Source organism: Fundulus heteroclitus, chromosome 16 (assembly GCF_011125445.2).
Source record: "Fundulus heteroclitus isolate FHET01 chromosome 16, MU-UCD_Fhet_4.1, whole genome shotgun sequence".
Taxonomy (NCBI): Eukaryota; Metazoa; Chordata; class Actinopteri; order Cyprinodontiformes; family Fundulidae; genus Fundulus; species Fundulus heteroclitus.
This window is the reverse complement of record NC_046376.1, coordinates 24,838,293-24,861,923: the sequence shown is the minus strand read 5'-3', so window position 1 is coordinate 24,861,923 and position 23,631 is coordinate 24,838,293. Positions and strand designations below refer to the sequence as shown.

The 23,631-nt window shown below is 41.8% G+C and overlaps 2 protein-coding genes across 3 annotated transcripts in view; one reads left to right on the top strand and one right to left on the bottom strand.

Moving 5' to 3' along the window:
• The window catches only part of LOC105939434 (GTP-binding protein 1), a 55,412-nt gene that overhangs the window by 10,897 nt on the left and 20,884 nt on the right, over positions 1-23,631 (bottom strand). For both annotated transcript variants that reach the window (XM_036148201.1, XM_036148202.1), the window contains exon 2: positions 21,185-21,415. In XM_036148201.1, the coding sequence (XP_036004094.1) occupies positions 21,185-21,415 (231 nt within the window). The remainder of the gene's footprint in view (positions 1-21,184; positions 21,416-23,631) is intronic.
• Positions 3,799-10,613, top strand: LOC118566372 (beta-galactoside-binding lectin-like). Its single transcript, XM_036148209.1, has 4 exons — positions 3,799-3,940; positions 7,571-7,650; positions 10,036-10,207; positions 10,302-10,613. The coding sequence occupies exons 1-4, from the start codon at positions 3,932-3,934 to the stop codon at positions 10,446-10,448; spliced, it is 408 nt and encodes a 135-aa protein (XP_036004102.1). The 5' UTR covers positions 3,799-3,931; the 3' UTR covers positions 10,449-10,613.

The window sequence follows — 23,631 nt, the reverse complement described above, 5'->3', positions numbered from 1 at the left end:
GTCCTGCTGAAAAGCCAGCTTTAAAGTCAAATAACTGGAGGTCAACAGTACTGCTTGCTGATGAGCAGGGTAAACTGTGGTTGGTTGTACAACTAATTGTTCATTTGGTTTCCTTTTAGCACTTTGTTGTATAACACAAGAACAATCCTCATATTGTCAATATTAAAGGAGAAAATATTCTCACAAGTTGCTGTGTGAAAATAATTAAATATTATACTACATATTATCATCAAAATATGTATATATTTTTGGATGATTTGCATCCTGCAGCTTCAATAGTGTCTAAAAACAACAACTGGGTGCAGAGGTTTAAATTCAATTGTAGATTTTACCTGATCCACACAGGATCTAAATTACATGATGTAATTTCTGATGCTTTATGTTAGCCTGCTTTGTCCATTTCAAAATCAGATGTGCTTTTAGATTAGTGTTAACACCCAAATCTGTCCAAGCTCCAACAATCTAGGTAATGATTGAAGGGGATATTGAATTATGCAATTGCAATACACCAGTACTAGGGATACAAAATATATCGGAATTAACTATTACAAGACTCTTACTAACTATAACTATTACTATCTTGGTGTTAACTCTATCCACTTTATGTTAACATTTCATTTTCCAGCTACCACATAAAAAGGTGTTTGTTAAAATCCACAACTGCCCTGGTTCCCTTTTTTTACATAATGGACTGATAACTACTTGTTAAAAATGACTAGCATATGCCAATGCCAATATTTTGTGTATCCCTGGTACTGGTAAACTGCTCAAAGTGTATGGACTGGTGAAGATTTCAGACTACCTAAAAAAATCTTCCATTTCTCCTCTAATCACTGTTTAGATTGTTGCCACTTGGACACACTTGAGTGTTGACATGGATTGAGTGTACATGCATCTTATATCATAAAGAAACTTTTGAAGAACCCTATCCTGTAGACTGAACAAACCATTGGTATTTAAACACGCTCCCCCATTGATTCATATCTGCACACGCAAACCTTCATGTGAGGTCATGTGTTTTACTCTATATCCTATAAAAAGGTATGTATACTGTTTGCTTCAAATGGACAATGCAGCATTATATATATATATATATATATATATATATATATATATATATATATATATATATATATATATTTCACTTTTATGATAAATGATTGTTGCTACTTTTCCTGCAAAATAATTTTCTGAAGCAATTCAACATCACAATATTGCATCAGATGTAAAAGGGGAAAATCCAATCCAATGCATCTTTGCATGTCTTGTGAAATGCTTTTTTTCCCTTGTCATTTGCTAAAAAGCAAATACTTGACAACAAAACGAGACAACATTTCCAAGCAATCCTCTCAGATGAGCGCAAAAAAATTATTGACATGATTAAACTCAACACACAAAATTGTACTGGAAATGCCTGAACACTGTATACTGTGCCTTGTAACATTTTAATTTTTCATGTTAAGTGGCCTCAAACCTGTCATTAAAATGGATTGTTTTAGACTTTGCATCATTTCATTTACAGGTGATTCCTATAACTTAGATGCTGTATTACCTTTTTACTGTGAAGCAAACAACAAATAAGACAAAATTACAGAAAACTTCAGGATGCATCGAAGGGCTTTAAATAAGTCTCTATGAGCTTGTCCCCACAGTTATGGTATACTGTATTTACGGTATGAAATGTCAAAAAGTCAAAAAGTTTTATGCTAAAAAAGAAAAAAAAAAAACCTGACTATTATGGGGATCCCCAAAAGTGACGCTTCCACGTAAGTAGTCTTATCTTTATCCTGGCTTTTCGAAAAACAAGTGTGCATGTTCTCTCTTTAGGTATTTACAGTTTTTCTTTCAATTCAATTGAATTTTATTTATTTTGTGCCAATTTACTACACATGTCATCTCAAGGCGCTTAAAAAGTCAAATTCAATCTTCTAAAGTTACATCAGAGAACATAAAACAAGAGACAACTGTAAAGCTTTAAATACATTCTTGTTTTATCCCAACAATTTCTTGGTTTAGCAGCATATAAATGGAATTGGTACCAACTCAAGTCAGTTGTGAACATTGATAGACGTGTGTCTCAGCAAGGAGAACTGCCAAACCTTTTTTTAATGCACCATGTACAAAATACATAACTTTTTTTTAAGAATTTTTTTTTAATGCCTTTGTCCACTCAAGGTTTTCTGTGAACATTGGGCTTGACGAAGAGCACCTGGCTGTCCATCTCAACCCTCGTTTTGACTGGCAAGGGAGCAAGAATGTCGTTGTGTGCAACTCTTACCAGGATGGAAAGTGGTCCGATGAGATTACTCAGAAGAGCTTTCCTTTCTCCCAGGGAGAGAAGTTCATGGTGTGAGATGCATGTAGCTATTTCAGGTACCTTTTAAATTAACATAAATCTTTTTTTTTTCTTCTAATTTTACTCTCCTTCCCACTGTCTCAGATTCACATTCATTTCATAGAGACGGGCTTTGTGATAGATCTGTGTGACTCTTCTACAATCAACTTCCCCAATCTCCTGGGTGCGACTAAGTACACTTTCTTGAGCTTCAGTGAGTATTTTCATATTGTAAGCATTGAGGTCAAGTAAAGCGTATATTACTCAGGGATTGCTGGCTTCATGTTTTTTTTCTCTTTTTTTCAGTTTTCATATATATATATATATATATATATATATATATATATATATATATATATATATATATATATATATACATACATCCATATACATATTGGAAATGTTTTCTGTAACTGCTGTTGACGTTTAATGCTTACAGTGTCATAATATCTAAAATTTTGTAAGCAGAATATAAGCAGGCACCTTTTTTCAGATCTTCTGCCTTAAAATAATAATAAAAAGATAATTTGAGAAAATATTTGTGGTGAGCAGGATTTACATTGTTTAACTCTGAAGCCTAAAAGTTATTGACATGCAATGCTCTTTGTTTAAATGTTTTTGCCATGTGATGGTACCCAGAATGCTCTGTACATGAATCAATATAAAGGCAATAAAGCAACCTCTTTATCCAGTGGGCTCCTTTGTGAATGATATTTTTGTTTTACATTCCTGCATCTCACCTTTAAACTGTCAAATAATTTAGATCTGCCAAAAAAAAATTTTTGAGAAAAAAAATCCTATGTATGTTTTTCACATGAGGAACATGACTATATCTGTGATAAACCCATTCTTATACTTTATTTTTCTGTTCAGAACTGTAAGAGAAAAATGCTCATATGTTGGTGAGTCGATTTAGCACAAATAAGAGCTGAATCGCACGTCTCTGTTTCCGCTTGTCATCGAGGAAGAACTGTGAGCTTGTGACATTTTTGGTATGCCTGTGTGTCTTTTGCCGTCTTTGAGTGACAACGGCAGTTTCAGCCATGTGTTGCGAGCTGAAAGCACGTGGCAAATAACTGCTCGTGACTCATAGATGCAAACCCTCACTCATTTTTTCATTAAAAGAAACGAGAATACTTTTTCGGAAATTCCGCTTTCCACTCGATCATACTGTTCAAAACTATTTACAGTAAGGGGCCATTTAGGCAGCTGGCTGCAATAAATATTTAGCTGTCTCCCTGGTAACAAATATATTTCTATTTTTGTCCATGGCTCTAGGCGGTGTTCCCTCTCATACATACACCCTTAACTCTACCACTTTCAAACTACCAACCTGACATTAGGAGCTTATCTATCAATTCATTTCACATCACTGAGCCCTGCAGTTATCTTTAAACCACTATTTTCATTGTTAAGCAGAAGGCTGGCTGGTGACCAGGGACAGCACCGCATATGCTGGGCAGAGTGTCACTCACTGCAAAGGAACCTCCCACTCTGCCTCGCATATAGTCATCTGTCTGGGTGTAGACGCAGAGGCACAGCCCTGCAGCACTCTCCCTTTTTCCCTGCTCCACTTTGCTGCTTTTCTCTGCAAAGATGATGAAAGTAAGTTTTTTTTTTTTAAACAACATTTGTGCACTTCTGCTAAAATGTGTGTATATGTGTTTCATGAATACTAGCTGCGGTCGTAGGTCACCTTTATGTGAAAATGGCAGCTGGTGTTGCCTTCTTGTGTCAGCTGAAATAACTGAACCTTGCAGATCTATACTTTAACTGCAGATCCGTGCATGGGACCTTCAGCTAAATGAACATATTTGACAGATCTGGTCTCTCTTTATAAATGCCTTTCATGGGCAAAGTATTCACAGCAGAGCATGCAAGCAAATGGTGGACCTAATAACTGAATTACAGTATATTAACCAGCAGAAAAAAGTCCAGTGTGAATGTATTCACACTATTATTGTTATATTAAAGAATAACAGTGAAACATCCAGTGTTATGATCAACTTATTATAAAATAGCCTGAATACCACTCTAACCTCATCATAAACTCAGGGGTAAGCAAATAAACTTAACAGATAATGTTAAAGGCCTCTTTGTTATTAAATATTTTTGTTTGCCACGGGGGTAAACACATTTGAAAACAACTTATCAGGCTAATATAATATAAAAGAAGCCATTTTCAACAGCGCCGTGATTTTCATGTTTACAGCAACAGGTATACGCTTTCTTTCTAACTTGATCTTGTTCATATTCTGTCACATTACAGTCTCTGAGATCAATGTATTTGATTTGGATTTTGTGTCATGGACCAGCAAAGCTGTGCATACGTGTGGCATGGAAGTAAAAGAAGACATGGTTTTCAGCTTTCTAAAAAGAAATGGGGGTTTTCAGCTTTCTAAAAAGAAATGGGAAAGGCGTGGCATTCCATTTCTAGTCGGACCCATTCACAACAGTTGAAACTGTATGTTTTTTGGGCACTTTCTCTTCAAGCCTTTCACATTTAAAGACAGAAATATTTGCCAATTCTTGTTTGCAAAATAGCTCAAGGTCCTTCAGACGATACAAAGAGCAAATGTGAACATTAATTTCCAAAATATTCTTGATTGGATTTAGGTCCAGATTTTGACAAGGTCATCCGGACAGATTAACGTGATTTTTACATCAATGTTGTACGTGCATGTTTTTTTTTTCTGCAAAAATATGAACCTCTGCCACAGTCTTCAGTTTTCTTCCAGGACTTTCCTGTATTCGCAACCATCCATCTTCCCATCGCCTCTGACGAGCTTCTGCTGCTTTGTTTCAACAAGTTAATTCTCTTTTAAAGAGGGGATGGCTAAAAATAGTCCTTTTGACAGATTCTTGCTCATGAGCTATGAATCTCTGCAGCTCCTCCAGAGTTACCAAAGGCACCTTAGGTGATTCTTCAGTTAATTATCTCCCTGTCTGGTCTCTCAGTTCATGTGAAAGGTCATGTCTTGTTAGGTCTGAGTAATTCCTTCTACGCCCAACCGATATATTGAACAGTAAAACACTAGATGTTCAAAGCATGTCATATTGTTTTATAACCTAACTCTGCCTTAAAATAGTCCATAACCTTATCTCCAACCTGTTTGTGGTGTCCCTTGCTCTACGTGATGTTGTTTTCCTCATAAATACAGAAAATTAACTCTGGCCTTCACAGAAAAACTCCACATTGAAATTTAATTTTAAACAGGCTGACTCTGTGCACTAATTACGTAACTCCTCAATTTATTCTGGATTTTTTTCAGGGAGATAATTGTTATGACAATTTTTGCAAAACAAAAAGAGATCTTGGGCAGAACAAGTCAAAGGGGAGAGGCTTTTATTCTCATATAGAATGATGGACCTTTTGAGGTAAAATACTTTATTGACATTCACATGTGTCACCCTAATTTTTTAAGGAGTGTTAAGTTTGCACTTGCATCCTGTCCTTGTGGAACCAAATGAGGCGGCATGAGTATTTAAGCACTGACTGGATGCAGAAAAGACAGGGCAGGAGGTCCGTCTGCCACCTCTTGACCTAAGACACTTCTCATACAATTCAAACCCAAGTGATAATTGCTACAGATTCCCAGCAGATGACCTCCGAGGTTGAAAGAATGTCTGACCCATGTGACTCTGCCTCCTCCTACCAAGTCACTTGACTGATAAAATACGAGATGTGTACTTAAAATCAGTTTTATCAAAAGTACAGTTTATCTCTGAATGCAAGACGGGGAACTCAAGAGAGGAAGATAACAATCAGTTAAAAGATAACGTCAACATTTCACTCCAGACTGGCTATAAACGTTTTTTAAATGTGAAGTTATTTCTAGAAAATTGCTTCGGACCTCTCGATCGTAACATTTGAACAAGTTGAAAAAGATTATATATATATATATATATATATATATATATATATATATATATATATATATATATACACTTCTTAGTCCCACAGACCAAGTTCACCCAAAAATATGACTTATCTCGTTGTTCTTTATATAGAAAGGGGTGAGCAATATTCATAAAACCATGCAGTCATATTCATTAGAATATGACTGCCTATTATTAGAATTGCCTATTTTTTGGGTTAAAAGTGCCTTTTTTGGCATTACACATCATGCTTCCATATCTGCATGAAACATTTTGCAGTGGAACAGTAGCATCAGGCTGAAATATGAGGCAAGTTGGACTACAAACTGCAACATTCATATTCAAAGGCAATAAAATCAGTCTGTGTTAATCTATGCAATGTGTTTCCCTTTGTCAATTTAATTACTGAAATAAATGTTCTGAACTTTTCAATAATATTTTAATTTATTGAATAAGACTGTATATACTTCTTCAAATGTACGTACAAATAATAAAAAATACTCTCTCCCTCTCTCTGAACAGAAGCAGCTAAAACAACTAAAACTCTTGTTTTAGTTGTTTACTACTAGTCCCAGACCTACGTATAGATGTATGCTGGCATACTGTCTTTAACACATGTTAACTATGCATATGATGTCATATTTCCTTCATTTAAGGCAGTGTACATTTCCTTTGTGTCAGGATACTTCCAGTCGGTTTCTCAAGGCATAATCTTAAGAAGCTCTGAGTGACTAAATGCCCTCACAAGTATAAGTTCCTTATTGTGGGATCAGCCCAGTTTTCCCCACTATAATATATATTAGCTTTTTCCACAGTGCAGTTACCAAATCGTAGTGCAAGGAGGAAAATATTCTGAAAAGAACGGCAGCCGGCCCACATCACTTTTCATCACTCTCAGCCTCTGGCAAACTTGGCAGTTTCCGAAGATTTTTTTTGGCAACTGCGAGACAAGAGAGCGCTGGAATCGTTGCCCAGTAGGTTGATGGGAGTGTAATTGGAAACACATGTTGCTGCTGTTAAAACAGATGAAGAGATTATGGGGGGTCGGCTTTAGGCATTGTTAGGACTATGTTTCTGCCTCAGGGATGCTTGTTGTACAGTGTTACTTTGGAGTAAGATGATGTGTCACCTTAGTGGCAGTGGTCAGAGGACCCGGTAGTGCCGATGTATGGCAGCCTAGCTTCTGTCAGTCTGCCCCAGGGCAGCCGTGGCTACAATGTAGCTCAGCACTGTCAGTGTGTGAATGTGTGCGTGAATGGGTGAATGACTGAATGTAGCGTCCTCTGGACTGGATAAAGCTTCATACAAGTACAGGCCACTTACCATTTCCCATTTTTCTCCTCCAAATGTGCACAGGGTATGATCATCAAGAACATGTCCTTCAAAGTTGGACAAACCCTGACTATTATTGGAGTAGCTAAACCTGATGCTACAGAGTGAGTATTGCAAGCACATACATTTGTCTCTGCCGATGTGCTTAGCTTTCAGGTTAGCCATATTTGGTTTTCAGATCACACTAAAGGTAGTTCACATCAGACATTCTTTTCATGGGATATGAAAAGGTTGCAGTGACATGTGATCATTAGCACAGCAGTAAAGTCATGAGACTCATTAGATTTTCTTCAGACTTAATTCAATATATTATATCTTGTTTCCAACAGAGCAACACAAAAACAAAAACAAGAACTACAGAGTGCAGGTAGAACCAACTGAAAAGATTATAAATCCTCTGCTAAAACACTGCTGTCTTTTTATGTATTTGTTATTAATTGAATTGAATTTAGTTTATGTTCATAGCACCAATTAACAGTGAATGTCATTTTAAGGCACTTTACAGTACAAACTGTGATTCATGACCAGTTATGTACAATTCATTTAAATACAAATTTCATTCAAATCAAACTAGTTCATTCTAATGCAGTTTATTAAGACGATACTTGGATTTGCTTCAAATAAAAAATGTTATATTGGTAACACTTTTTTATGTGCAAATTTCACAACCCTCAAGGTAACTGTACAAATAAAAACTGAAAAAAAACAACAACAAAACCACGCCAAAAAAACCCGTCAGATTTGATATTTTAAATTGCGTCAATAGGGGGAGAGGGTCATAGTTTAGGAGCAGACCGGCGGAGCAAGGTTGTGGATGATCTTGAACGTAAACAGAAGAATTTGAAATTCGGGTTCATAATTTTTCTGGGAGCGACCAGGGCTGCTGTAGAGCTGGAAAGAAATGAAGTGGTTCCGGTTATGATACGATCAGCTGAGTCCTGGACCATCTGGAGCTCATGGAGGGATTTTTGAGGGAGACCAAATAGGAGAAAGTTTTTCAAAAACCTCCCAATTATTACGTTACAGTTGGCAGGCACTGCCCCTCACCTAGAAACCAGGCAGAGCTCTGTCGAGTTCATCATCTGGTTTTACCGCTGTATGCGCTGTAAAATGGCTTTTAGGCATGAACATACCTCTCAACTTTTGACGATTGTTGAGAGTGAGATTGTTGACGGGGGGGGGGGGGGGGGGGGGGGGGGGGGGTTGGGGTTGCTGTTGGTTCACTTTGGATGAGGGAACCTTGTTTGCGCGGCGCCGGTCCTTGCAGCTGTGTTACCGCTACTACTGGACGTGCGGAAACCATTGTACCGCAAATTGGTTCCGCCATGACGTGAAGCGTCCGTACGCGTGCGTTTCAAGAGTGAGATTTTCATTGTAAGATTGAGATTTTCAAAGTAATGCGTGTGAGCGTGTGCAATTGATGAAATGCGTGTGTCACACGGTCAATGCGTGAGAGTTGAGAGCTATGGGCATGAACATGATTTGGAAGTTAGCATATGCTAATTGCTGCATCTTCGCTGGCTGTGCAGGAGGCGCCACTTCTTCTGTCTCTGGGTCTGATTCAGGGCCAAAGATGTACGGTTGCACCATTGTGCATCTGTTTGCAGCCATTTTCACATATATCAAGTACGAGTGTAAACATGGAGTTTGATGGACATGGCCAGGTACAGCATATTTTCTTAAAGTTATAGAGCCCTAAAACAGCTCATTCTGAAAGGCGCTAAAAATAACCTGAACTGAGGAGATGAAATGTCATTATATGAGAATAATTTGTGCAGAAAATGTAATGAGTATGTTTTATGTAGCCCACAGACCTATCCTCACTTGTTTGAAAGGAAGCAGAATAGGTCCTCTTTAATGTGAAAGGTGAAAGATGGGGAGCTGACAGTTGTACTGTCAGTGACTCCATCCAAGACAGAGGCGCAGTTGATAACAAAGGAGCTGAGCCAGGAGTACTTTCTGTTGAATACACACAAACTTAAACTTAATAGCACTAGTGGCATCAGTGGCTCTGTCCAGACAGGAAACAAACAAACACTCTGCTTTATGTCTCTTTTGTATTGGCTAACGAAAACAAAAAGTGCACACAGCTATCAGCAGGAATACTCTTTGACTGTGTAGTAAAGAACCACACAGAAAAATGTGTAAATGGCGTGGTCGGGAAAGCGGTACAAAGACGAATGCACTCTATGGAAAAAATAGACGCAGGGATAAACTCATAGTTAGTGGCAGTCGTTGTTGCAAGCAAACATACATGGGATATGTTGCAGGATGAAAATAGCAAAAGTGGTTGGTATGTTTTTCAGCACTTTAAACCTACAGTATTGTATTGCCTCATAACTATAGAAATGGCTCAGAAACCAAAACAAAGTCGCTCCACCTATGGGGCTTTTAAAAAAACGAAAGCTTATCCTCAGAAATAGAGAGGGTGTCTGACCCATGTATAACATCTATACATCTATACTTTTTATGTTCTTCTTATTCTGTAGTTTTGCCGTGAACATTGGCCCTGATGAGCAGGACATCACTCTGCACGTTAACCCTCGATTTAACGCCCATGGAGACGAGAACGTAGTGGTCTGCAATTCTTATGAAGGAGGCAACTGGTGTGAGGAGGTCCGCGAGGGAGGCTTTCCTTTCCAGCAAGGACAGGAGTTCAAGGTCTGCATTGTGTCCATGAAAATACTGACAGGAAAGTGTGTCACAGTATCTCTATTAATGTTTCCCTTCTTTGCTGATTCATCCTTTCACTTAGATCACCATTGAATTCACCCCAGCTGAGTTTGTCGTGACCTTATCAGATGGCTCTACAATCCACTTTGCCAACCGCTTGGGTGCAGAGAAGTACTCCGTCATCAGCTTTGATGGGGAGTCTCGCATCCAGACCGTGGAAATCAAGTAAAACTCTGTCCTCTGGAAAGTACCTGAACTGGACTGATACTCGGTCGCATCACATGTTGCCCACGTGTTTTCAAATTCCTCATAAGATTTGCCTCCGCATTTAGCATTTAGCAAATTCTATATCAAGTTTAGGCTTGTTGAGACCAGATGCAATCACACATAAAAATAAAAATAAAGGTAGAGAGATTCTGTAATCAAAGAGTAAGAATCTTAGGATTAGCAAGGAGAAAGATGTAAACAAGTTTTGTAAATGGTACACCTTTTGTTTTTGTAATGTATCAACTGGCCAAAGACCTTACAAATCATGGTGATGTTAAGAGTGTTATTAGGATTCTACCCATGAATACACATTAATTGTTTATTTGTTTTTAGTTTATGGATCTACCACTTTTCCTTGACATTCCACTGGTATCACATTGTTTAGCGGTAGCAACATCCATTTAAACCTGTCCGTATAAAAGCCATAAACACAAACATTTCAAACATGTCAAGAGTTCTTTCCTTGCCCAATAAAATCTGAGTTTTTGTGAAACCCATTCTCTTGCTTCTTTTCAATCTATTTTGCAAGACATTTAATACGGTCTGGTTTGACTTTCCTTTGATCACTCCCTGAAACAAGCATTACATGAACTTTGGCAGTCATGAAAAACATTATATGCTTTAGCGTTATCACATCAGAGCCTTCCGCAATTACTGCACCAAATTTAAATATAAAAACAAGTATAATCCTTCAAACCTGTGGAGCTTCAGCTTAAAGATATTGCTGTAAAATTTCCAAGAGCTGCTATCTTGGCACAGCAGAGCCCTCTTAAGGCAGGATTCTATAAATTAGGATTTCACTTGACGAAGAGTCAGAGTCAATATGCATATACAACAATTACAACAGTGGTAACCATCAATCAAATAAGTAAAAATAATCAGTAAATGCAAAAAATTTATTATCATCAATTAAGTCCTAGAGCAGATTCAGCATTTAAATTGCTGTAGGATTAAATAAAGACGTATACCAGTTACTTCTGGCCCACTGGAGGCTGAATTGCTTCCCAGTGGGGAGCGATTCAGCACAAACTGAGAGTGGGTGATCAGGGCTGACCGAAATTGCCTGTGCCTTTTTTGAGACTCGACCATCATGGATGTCAGACAGAGAGAGCTGCTGTATGCCAATTATTTTACTGGCTGCTTTGAAAATGTCTGACAATGAGTTTTTGCTCTGCGCTGTAAGGTTACCGTACCATGATGCAATACAAGAAGTTAGGCTCGAGTCATTGCATGTTCAGACTGGGCAGAGAGCAAAGTCTTGGCAGGCTTTTTTATGCAGATGCCAGATGTGTTGGGTAGGTGTTGGAAGCTCTCCTTCAAACATGCACTGTACCTTGTATAGGTTTAGAAAGACTAATGTTTAACTTTTGAGCTCAAACTCATACTATTAGGTGTACTGAATTGGGCGGGTGTGCATGCTTACCTTATTTGACAGATATCCAGAAGTCACTTTCACATCTCATCACCATGCCTGGGTTTACAAGAAGCTCCATTTTAACTAGTGCAATGACCCCAAAGTGCTTTACACCCACCCAACCACGCACACCCTGATGGTGGGCTATGTTAGTAGCCACAGCTGCCCTGGGGCAGATTGACAGAAGCGAGGCTGCCATACATTGGCAACCACCGGGCCCTCTGACCAGCACCAGCAATTCGGGTGAAGTGTCTTGCCTGACTGAGACAGTCGGAGCGGGGGATTGAACCAGTACTCCCCTACTCCTGCACCACTGTCACCCCATAATATTGCCCCTATATGATGACTATTTGCCTTACTAGTAGAGTCAAGCCAGATCTCCATCCAAATACCTGAATTGGGTAAGGACTCTTTAGCTAAAGCAGAAATGCGTCACCAATCGCCATGATACGAGCTGTCCGAATAGTGCAGTCTGTAAGAAAGGGGGTAGGAAAAGGAACCTGTATGCTTCCTCTCATTGCCAATTTAACATAGGAACCTTGCAATGTCCCTTACCGGTGTTAAGGATCTATAAGGAATCCCACAAACCCTTGCATGACATAATGTATGAGCACAACCATCTCACAGAGATGAACAAAAATGGCCAGAGAGAAGAGAGTGTGCCCTTTGTAGTTCATTTCGGAAGGATCAGATTTGACTCATGTGATCCATGTGCATTTCCGTTATGTAATGATGTATGAGTTAAAGGCTGTCCAAAAACGGCCCAGCAGTGTGATGATTCTGGCACTGGAGCTGATTCTGTTCACAGTTAATACCCCTGTCCAGTCTCCACCCCGTTGCAATCAACCTCCACTGGTTTCACCTGTCTCCACATGCATAAGAGCTCTGTCCTCGTCAGTCTCCAGTGCCAGATCGTTTTCGAGCCTTGTGTGAGTAACTCTCCAGCGTTGTATCTTCCTGTCTGTCCCAGCACTTGACCTCGACCTGTTTCTAGTATTTTTGAGCCTGCCTTTTCCTAGCCTGTGTCTGCCTGCCTGGTCCCCTGTCTCCTGGAACCCCTACCCTTGGACTGCCTCCTAGTGTATCGGATTTTGGATTTGGACCTGGACCCCCCCACTTGGATTTTCCCCGTGTACCTCGTCTGGATTGCTGGATTCCCTCTCACTGACCTGTTGTGGTGAATGTTGGGTCCAGCTTTCGGTTCATTACATAACGATCTGGCCATATAATGGATCCATCACCCAACGGTCTTTGGCGGGCAGGCGTGGAGAGGTCCATCTCTTAATTAAAAACGGGTGTCGCCGAGATATTAACTTATCTCCGCGGCCAAGCGGCTCCAGCTCTGGCTCTTCCGCAAACATCGCCGGCCGTCACTACGTCACGTCCGGTGACGTCATCACTACATGAGCCGTGTCTCACCCCTCCCGAACTGTTTAGAGGCGATCCTAACCATTGTCGTGCCTTCCTCACTCAGTGTGAAATTCATTTTGAGCTGCAGCCTTCTTCTTTCCCCACTGACCGTGCAAAGGTTGCCTATGTTATTTCCCTGCTGGGCGGAAAGGCTAGACTTTGGGGAGATTCCGAGTGGCAAAATGATTCCTCCATCTGCCACTCATATTATGGCTTTTCCCGTGAGCTCATTAGAATTTTCAGCCCTTTGTTACCCTGTCGAGAGTCCTCTAGGGGGCTCCTATCCCTCAAAAAGGGGGAAAGGCCGGTTTCAGAGTATATTATTGAGTTTCATCTGTTATCTGCAGAGAGCTTTTGGAACAAGCCTGCTCTGATGGATGTGTCCATCTCATGGAGCGGCGAAGGGAACGCCGCTCAACTCTTTCTGCTCCACCCAGGATCCCTGTTGCACAGTCACCCCCCAGGGCTCCAACAGCCTCCGAGCCGATGCAACTAGGGAAGACAGCTCTAACAGAGGACGAGCGACAATGCAGACGTCAGCAGGGGCTCTGTTTCTACTGCGGTGGAGACAGTCACTGTGTTCGCACCTGTCCGATAAAGGCTCAGTTAGGGAGAGGGAGTTTCCTACTGAGTCGTACCAAACTTTCTGTCTCCCCAGACCTGTTGCTGCCCGCTACTTTATCCACTTCAGTTAAATCCCACAGTATCTCTGTTTTTGTCGATTCAGGTGCAGATACGGAGTTCATGGACAAGGCTTTTGCCCTGAAGCATAACCTTAAACTACATCCTGGTCCTTCTCCTCACAGTGTTCTCGCCTTGGACGGCCACGAACTCAACCAGTCCAGTCTCATCACTGAACCTTTGGAGCTCCAGATGGGGGGTAATCATGTCGAGAGGTTGACATTTATGATTATTGACTCTCCACAGGTCCCTGTAATTTTGGGAGCCACATGGCTCAGAAGGCATAATCCCCAAATTGACTGGAGAAAAGGAGAGGTGACGGGTTGGGCCTCATCCTGCTCGGATGAGGCCGCCCCACTCGTCAGAGGGTAAGATGGAGGAGCTCTATCCAGACCTATCCAAGGTTCCCTGTGAATACCATGACCTAAGGGAGGTTTTTAACAAGGCCAAAGCCACGAGCTTCCCTCCTCACCGTCCCTGTGACTGCGCAGTCGACCTGTTGCCTGGGACCACTCCACCCAGAGGCCGTCTCTATTCCCTATCCGCTCCTGAGTCCCGAGCTATGCAAGAATATATTTCTGACTCCCTAAGAGCAGGCATTATTCGCCCCTCTTCCTCACCCGCAGGCGCAGGCTTTTTCTTTGTCGGGAAGAAGGATGGTTCTCTCCGCCCTTGTATAGATTATAGGGGTCTCAACGATATCTCGGTTAAAAACCGATATCCCATCCCCCTCATGAACACGGCTTTCGGTCAGGTTCAGCGAGCCAAGGTGTTCACTAAACTGGACCTGAGAAACGCCTATCACCTTGTCCGCATTAAGGAGGGTGACGAGTGGAAGACTGCTTTTAACACTCCGACTGGGCATTACGAGTATCTTGTCATGCCTTTTGGTCTCACCAACGCCCCAGCCGTCTTCCAAAACTTGGTTAACGAGGTTCTCAGAGACATGATAGGACGTTTTGTCTTTGTCTATCTGGATGACATCCTCATTTAATCTGAGAACCTCACCCTTCACAAGCAACATGTTCGTTCTGTTCTACTCCGCCTCCTACAGAACCAGCTCTATGTCAAAGCAGAGAAATGCCATTTTCACACTACCTCCACCTCCTTCCTCGGTTTTATTTTATCTCCCGGTCAGATGTCCATGGATCCTGCCAAGGTCAGGGCCGTCGCTGAATGGCCCACTCCAGTGGACAGAAAGCAACTTCAGAGGTTCCTGGGGTTCGCCAATTTTTATAGACGGTTTATCCGTAACTATAGCCAGGTCGCTGTTCCTCTCCATGCCCTCACATCCAGCAAGGTAAAATTTTCATGGAACGAATAGGCTGACAGAGCCTTTAAGCGCCTGAAGGGACTGTTCACATCTGCCCCAGTTCTTGTCTCCCCTGACCCAGAGAGGCAATTCATTGTGGAGGTGGATGCCTCTAGTACTGGGGTAGGGGCTGTACTCAGTCAGAAGGCCTTGGATGGCCGCGTTCACCCGTGTGCCTTCTTCTCCAGGAAATTGTCCACGGCTGAGCGCAACTATGATGCTGGAAATTGGGAGCTTCTGGCAGTCAAGTTGGCATTAGAGGAATGGAGACACTGGCTGGAGGGCTCCAAAGTCCCTTCCCTGGTGTGGACGGACCACAAGAACCTGGAGTACCTCAAGACCGCCAAGAGGCTCAACCCCCGGCAGGCCAGGTGGGCTCTGTTCTTGTGTCGTTTTAATTTCTCCCTCTCCTACAGACCTGGGTCTACGAACATCAAGCCAGATGCCCTTTCCAGGATGTTTGAACCAGAAGAGGAGAGTCATGACCAAGCTTCCGAATATATCCTTCCGGAATCTGTAAGGTGTGCAGTTACCAGACTGGGTCTGGAGAGGGAGGTCAGGGACTCCCTGGAGAATGTACACGTCCCCGAAGCTTGTCCAAATAACAGACTCTTTGTCCCCGAACTCCTCAGACAGAAGGTCCTGGACTTCTGCCATGGTTCCCGTCTGTACGGCCATCCTGGCATTACCAAGACCCTCCGTTTGGTCCAATCTCAGTTCTGGTGGCCCACCTTAGTCAAGGATGTCAAGGAATTCGTGCCTGCCTGTTTTCTCTGCAACCAGGTCAAGGTCTCCAGTCGCCCCCCCTCTGGTTTGCTCCGTCCGCTGCCCGTGCCCTCCAGACCGTGGTCCTGCCTCTCGATGGACTTTATCACTGGACTACCGACCTCCGAAGGCAACTCAGTCATCCTTACGATTGTTGATCGCTTTTCTAAGATGGTTCATCTGGTTCCATTACCTAAGCTCCCTTCCGCTAAGGAGATGGGGGTAATCCTGGCAAGGGAGGTCTTCAGGCTGCACGGTCTGCCAGCTGACATTGTGTCAGACCGGAGTCCCCAGTTTGTGGCCCGTTACTGGCAGGAGTTTTGTGCCATGCTGGGTATTTCCGTTAGTCTGTCCTCCGGCTTCCATCCCCAAACAGATGGCCAGACGGAGAGGGTTAATCAGGAGATTGAGACTAAGCTCCGTCTCCTTTGCCAGTCCGACCCCGCCAAGTGGGTCCAGAACCTGCCTTGGGTGGAGCACGCAATAACTCCACGCCCTCTAGCTCCACTGGCCTCTCACCGTTCTTTGTGGTGTACGGTTTCCAGCCACCGGTGTTCTCCATTGAGGAGGTGGAGTCCAGAATCCCTTCTACCCGGCTTTCTGCCCTGAGGTGCCAGCGTGCCTGGAGAAGGGCTAGGAGGGCCATTCTCTCTGCCTCACAGAACCAGGCCCGGGCTGCCAACCGCCGGCGGGTCCCAGCCCCACAGTACCAGGTGGGAGACAGAGTCTGACTTTCCACAAGGGACCTTCCCCTAAAAGTGGATAACAAGAAGCTGGAACCTCGGTTTATCGGACCATTCTCCATCTCCAGGGTGGTGAACCCGGTGGTGGTCCGTCTCCGCCTGCCCCCTGCAATGAAGGTCCATCCTACCTTCCATGTTTCTCGAGTCAAACCGGTTAGAACCTCAAGTCTGGCTCCCGCCTCCGCGCCCCCACCACCCACCCGGCTCGTTGATGGCTCTCCTGCCTACACGGTGAGAAGGATCTTGAGATCCCGTAAGTGGGGCAGGGGCATGCAATATCTCATTGACTGGGAGGGCTATGGCCCGGAGGAACGGCAGTGGGTCCCCTCTCGCCACATTCTGGACAAGTCCCTCATCAGGGATTTCCATAGAGCCCACCCAAACCAACCTAGGGCGTCTGGAATCCGCCCTTGGGGGGGGGGGGGGGGGGGGGGGGGGGGCTCTGTGATGATTCTGGCACTGAAGCTGATTCTGTTCACAGTTAATACCCCTGTCCAGTCTCCACCCCGTTGCAATCAACCTCTACTGATTTCACCTGTCTCCACATGCATAAGAGCTCTGTCCTCGTCAGTCTCCAGTGCCAGATCGTTTTCGAGCCTTGTGTGAGTAACTTTCCAGCGTTGTATCTTCCTGTCTGTCCCAGCACTTGACCTCGACCTGTTTCTAGTATTTTTGAGCCTGCCTTTTCCTAGCCTGTGTCTGCCTGCCTGGTCCCCTGTCTCCTGGAACCCCTACCCTTGGACTGCCTCCTAGTGTATCGGATTTTGGATTTGGACCTGGACCCCCCCACTTGGATTTTCCCCGTGTACCTCGCCTGGATTGCTGGATTCCCCGTCACTGACCTGTTGTGGTGAATCTTGGGTCCAGCTTTCGGTTCATTACAAGCAGTCCAAAGCTCCTTTTCTCCACACAAAAGAGTTCTTACTGTTGACCCCATGAAAGGTCAAGGAACCGGAGCTAGAAGCTCTTATTAAGGGTCTACAGATGGAACATTAGTCTCCTGTTTTTGCTTTGTAAGGCCTCATGATTTCCTGCCCTCTGTCTTCTCAGTCCTGGAGAATTTCTAAAAAGTTCTTACTTGTGATTCCTCCAGCCCTCATTCACCTGAAGATCTCTGGTCTCCTCTCTGCTCCCCAGCGTCCACTGAGCCAAATCCAAGCATGACCTCCAAAACTTACAGCCACAGGTCGTCACCTAAAGCTCCTTCCATCCCTGAGTTCTCTGCCTGCTCGTTCCCCTACAATTACTTGTTTGATCCTGTTGCAGGTTCTTTTGGATAGCAAATTTTTTTATCCATTAAATAATAAAATAATCACTTGAAAACTGTCTATTTCTTGCATTTACAAGTTATTTTTGATATTGTATTATTTCATTTTCTCTTAAACATTGAAGTCACAAAAACACAAAGACATAGGAAAATTTTGTGGGGGAAATTTTTGTTATAATCACTGCAAGTCTTTGTATAGGATTAGAAGGGGTGAGGGGTCTATGCTTAAAGAAAAGGTTGTTCTAGGATCTTTTCTGATCTATTTCATAATCCTTTTTAAGATCACAAGTTCACATTTTTGCTTTATGTTTGTATAACTGTGTTCAACCCCTCTGCGTCACATCACTCTGGATCAAGAAGCTCTTCTTTTCTGTCATCTGCTTCTTCATCTAAATATCTGACCTTTATCAGCTTTCCACTGGACTATACCCCACTCAACATTTCTTTTTTTTCTCACTTTCTTAATTCTTTTTCCTCTCTCAGTTGGCTTTAACGTGACCATTCTTTCACAGCAGTTATGAGAAATACATTCATTTAAAACGTCATTTTGAATCAGGCAAGGTCAATACTCAGCACTGCGTTTTTTTCGCAGTTTCAAAGGGGATCAAACAAATTTGAATTGCCTGGTTTTCTTTAAATGTGCTGTATTTTTGTTTCATGATCACAACATGGACTGTACCAACCATTAGAAAAAATGTATTTATATACAGGATAAATAACTTACCATGGCATGTTGTACAGATGTTTGGCTTAATTCACCTGACCTGAGACTTTGTAGTCTAACGATCAGTATGTACCGTCATAGAGACGTGTTTATAAGCTAAGCTCATGTTCTATCCTAGTTGATTGAACAGGATAATCAAATGTCATTGTTCCGTCATTAGATAGTTTAGTTAAAAAACAAAAAAAACCAAGATGCAGTAGTTAGCCATCTTATCCAGTAGGTGTCAGCATTGATTTATTTTAAAATGAGACAAGCTCTGCAGTTCAGCTAGGTTCTGAGAGGGCATCTGTAGTATGCTTCAGTCGAGCTGCAACAGAATTGAAGCACCAAAACACTCTTAATTATCATGCTTTTAGAGCTACTTTAAATGCAGCTGATTTTTGTGGAAAAGTGCAATACTTAAAAACATTAGTTTGTTCATACTCCTCAGTACACACAGGAACACAATTTTACTCTAAAATGCTTCAAATTTGTCTCAGCTGCTGTTCACACAGGGATTGTTGAATCCATCTTTTATGAGCAGTGCCATTTCAGATCATGGGTTGACATGGCAACAGCTGCCAAAACACTCAAATACATCATCATCATCATCATCATCATCATCATCATCATCATCATCATCATCATCATCATCAAGTAATATAATGGTCATTGGTGGGTTATTAAACTGGCCCACACTTATTGTCTATCTTTATTTCCTGATTTGTTGCAGGACATTTGCTAACTCCTCTTTAATGCTAGGTAAAAGATACGAGTTGTGAAAAAAGTTTATGTTACTATCATTCATTTTTTCCCTATATTTTTACTTTTTTGTTTATTTACTGTTTACTTTCATGACATAGCCAATTTCCAAAGATTTAAATGTATGTTTCCTGAAGAAAAAGACGGAGAGTAAGTTTTTTGTACTCTGACCCGGATGTGTTGATGTGATGTATTTATAAATCTTGTGTGCCAAAAAAAAAAAACGAAATTTTTTTGACTTGGTTGTGAGCTTGGCGGTCAACCAATATCAACAACAATATAACATCAACCACTTTTATATCACATCTGCCTTTAATCTCTCAAAACTGGCTGCTCAAGATAGCTGCTGTGTACATGAATTGTTGATTGATATTGTCTGTCTGCATCTTATACATTTTAGCCAGGATTTAAATCTTAAATAAAGCTTTTTTTTTAGGGAGTTTTTCAAATTCTACTTGCGGTGCAGTTGTCAGAAATAGCTTAGCGTCTTGCAAAGTGTTCATACTCTTTGAACCTTTTTCCCAACCTGTGGCCATCCATCTATACTGATGGGGCTGATCTGTTGACAAGATGATCTTTGGTATTCCAAACCAGAACTCTGGACTCTGTGGAAGAGGCGCACCAAGACATCCATGGCTAAAAACGAGTCATTAAAAGTCTGTTTAAACCATCTAGTGACACGGGAAACATGCTGAGGATAGTCAGATGAGACCAAGTCTAAACTTTCTGACCTTTGTGCAAAATTTTGTATGTGTAGCAGTAAAATATGAAAAAGAAGGATAAAGCCTTTGCATCACTATCAACACACCACCAGCATGTGTGAAGATGTTGATATGAGAAAGCTGCTGAGTTTATAGAAGAAGGGATGGAGCTTAAAACAAGGCAAACATGGGCAGCCTTGTTTATGACTTTAGATGCGCAGAGCTGGTATCGACAGCCCCTAAAGGAACTCCGGCTTTAATTGCAGCAAAAGATAGTTCTACAAGGCATTGACTCGGGTGGGCTGAATATAATAATAATAATAATAATAATACATTTTATTTAAAAGGCGCCTTTCTAGACACTCAAGGTCGCCGTACAGAAGGGTAAAAAACAGAATGTCAGGAACAGAATCAAAACAAAAAACATTTAAAAAATAAATAAAAAATAAATAAATACCGAGGCTGGGACAGGGAAATTGATAATTAAAGAGAATAGGCGGTCTTAAACAGATGAGTTTTGAGTTGTGATTTAAAATTTTGAAGTGAGTCCGTGTTTCTAAGTAGGGGTGGTAGAGAGTTCCAGAGGCGGGGGGCAGAGCGGCTGAATGCTCTGCTCCCCATGGTGGTGAGACGGGCGGAAGGGACAGACAGGTGTAAAGCAGATGAGGATCTAAGAGCACGGGAGGGGGTGGGAATGTGCAGGAGGCCTGACAGATAAGGGGGGGCTAGGTGGTGAAGGGCCTTGAATGTCACCATGAGAATTTTATATTGAATGCGGAACTGCACGGGGAGCCAATGAATATAAAGGCACAACATGCTTTTAAAAAAAGAAAACATTTTGCAATAAAAATCTGAAATTAAAAATTAAAAAAAAATGTTCTTCCTCTTCACAATTCGACCGTGTTAGCTTAGCAGTGCTACGTCCGGGGCCTGGCGTCACCTTGCTGCTGCAGTCAATCCTCCGGTCCTCCGGCTCGCCGTTGGTCAGGTCGCCGTCCTCCAGGCACTCGTCATCGTCCTCCTCCCCGCATCCTCCACGGTCCGGGGCGAATATGCTCGCGGGGACCAAAGCGTCGGCCAGAGCTCCGGAGCCCGGCGCTATGCCTGGCTCATGCCCCACTGCTAGCGATGCCATTTCGGTGCTGACTTTTATAGTATTAAATTCCAGCTTCTGCAAAAAAAACAAAAAACAAAAAAAAAACTGTTGTGACGACTACGGGCTATCCAACACACTCCGCAACAGGAAGGTTTATCTTTTTACACGCTTGCGCCACGCCGCGAATAACCAAGCTACAAGCCGCTAAAGCTCATGTTAATAAAGATAACATAACGGCGAGACGTCAGAGTATTGTATAGGAACGTTTTCTAAATAATATCAGCCACAGAAGGCGTGAGTGGGCGTGTACTTAAAGCCCGTGTTCGCAAATAGCGTGATTTTGTTCTCAATTTCCTGGCAGCGGACCAATAGAAAGGAGGGGGATTGTTCATATTATTAAAGGCAGAGCCAGCCCCCTAGGAAGAGGTGCCAGAGCTACAAGTCGTGCAATAACCCTGTAACACTTCTTGACAGTTGATGAAATAGTATCACGACGAAATGTAATTGTAAAGCTATAACATTTTAAAACGTTGTCATATTTATGATTTATTTATACACTGCAATAAATAAATAAATATGTAAATAAATGGAACACTTTTTTTAATCAGAGTATAATATCAAGTCAGTTAAAACATCTCTGTAATATTGATCTGGTCGGTCCAGAGTTTGAGGGGGTTGTTAACCTCACCAGTTATTTTGGTGTTAATGGATTTATCAACAGGTGCACTAAAGGGGCAACAATGAGACGATCCCAGAAACAGGAATGGTTTGGCAGGTGGAGGCCACAGAAACTTTTTGCAACCTCAATTTGTGTTGACTGCTTTTCAGTATTTATTTTTATTTTTTGCTTTAGATCAGAGTGAATGTCACTACTGGTAGCATGAAGCATTACCTGGACTCTACCAGAGGTTGCACAGGCGGCAGCGTGGCGGAGCAATACATTATCATCATCAGGGGCTTAGCCCAAAAACTATTTCCACGTTTACAGATTTTGCCAAAATAAAAGTTGATTTGGGGATGAGTTACCAGTTAAACTTTAGTTATACAGGTTGTCTCATTGATCCCTCATTTACAAGAGAGATCTGGTTTGATTAAAAAAAAAAAAAATTTACAAAGACATTAACAATGCAAATAATTAAAACATTTGACTGAAATGAAGTAAGCTAATAAAATACCACCTAAAAGCAAGAGCATGTTTCGTTGGATAATTTCTCTGTTTATCTTAAAATAAGTTTGAATAGTCCCAGGAATCCTTCGGCCTATTTTGCAGTGAGTCCTGGGTTCCTCCGCCTCATGTGGCAACAGTATGCTATGGCAGGAGATTCCTGGAGGATGATGAAAGCGATACCATTCACCGGCTTCCACTCTCCCCTGAGTGTGGAAGCCGTTGAAACATCTCTGGGACATTATGTTTAGGACCAGCCGACTGCACCAGGTTACACCTCGGACTGTCCAGCTCATTAATGCCCCGGTCGAGATACCCTAAGGCATGCCCGTTACCACATAGGGAGCATGCATAATGTCAGGCATGCATACAAGCATGTGAGGGCATACAAACTACTGAGTACCATTTTGCTGCAATGACATTTCAGCCAATTGGACTAGACGCTGCGTCAGCTTTGTTTTTCAGCTCTACTTTCTCTGTGACTTTGGATTAAGTATCAAATATCATCTTTAAAACACACAGATTGCCAACGCAAAGGCTTTAAAAACGCTGTGATGTGAGCTCTCTTTCTGGTTCTGGTAGAACTGTAATTTACCTATGCTCAGTGTAGTTCAGATAATAAAACACACTATTTGTAAATAATAATAATAATAATAATAATAATAATAATTTCAAAACAAATTCTGATAATTTTGATCTAGTAAATACCATAGATGCTTTTTGCAGTACATGGATGGTTTATTGCCAGTTTTTGAAGTTGTGCTGTGAGTTTTCCTCTCTCCAGAGGTCTGTCCTAATACTACTAAAAAAATTCCCATGATTTTGAATAAATAACCAATAACATTCCTACTGAAATAGGTAGATAAAATCTATGGTTCCTACAATGGCTGCGTGGCAGCACAATTCTTAGTAACGTTGCCTTGCAGCAAGAAGTTCTTGCGTTAAAATTAACTGGACTGGGATCTATCTGCACAGAGTTTTTATGTTCAGCAGGTATAGAAGACAGATATCCTACAACTACATGGTATAATTGGCATTGTATTTATTTCAAACTTGAATGAAGAATAAATGAAACAACATTTCTTCACAGTTATATCTGTGAATATATCTATATATTTGTATACAT

Bases quoted from the DNA above. Each gene is read 5' to 3' on its own strand.
- LOC118566372 (XM_036148209.1), top strand. The intron at 7,651-10,035 runs GTGAGTATTGCA...CTTATTCTGTAG, and splicing joins GCTAAACCTGATGCTACAGA to TTTTGCCGTGAACATTGGCC. The intron at 10,208-10,301 runs GTCTGCATTGTG...CCTTTCACTTAG, and splicing joins AGCAAGGACAGGAGTTCAAG to ATCACCATTGAATTCACCCC.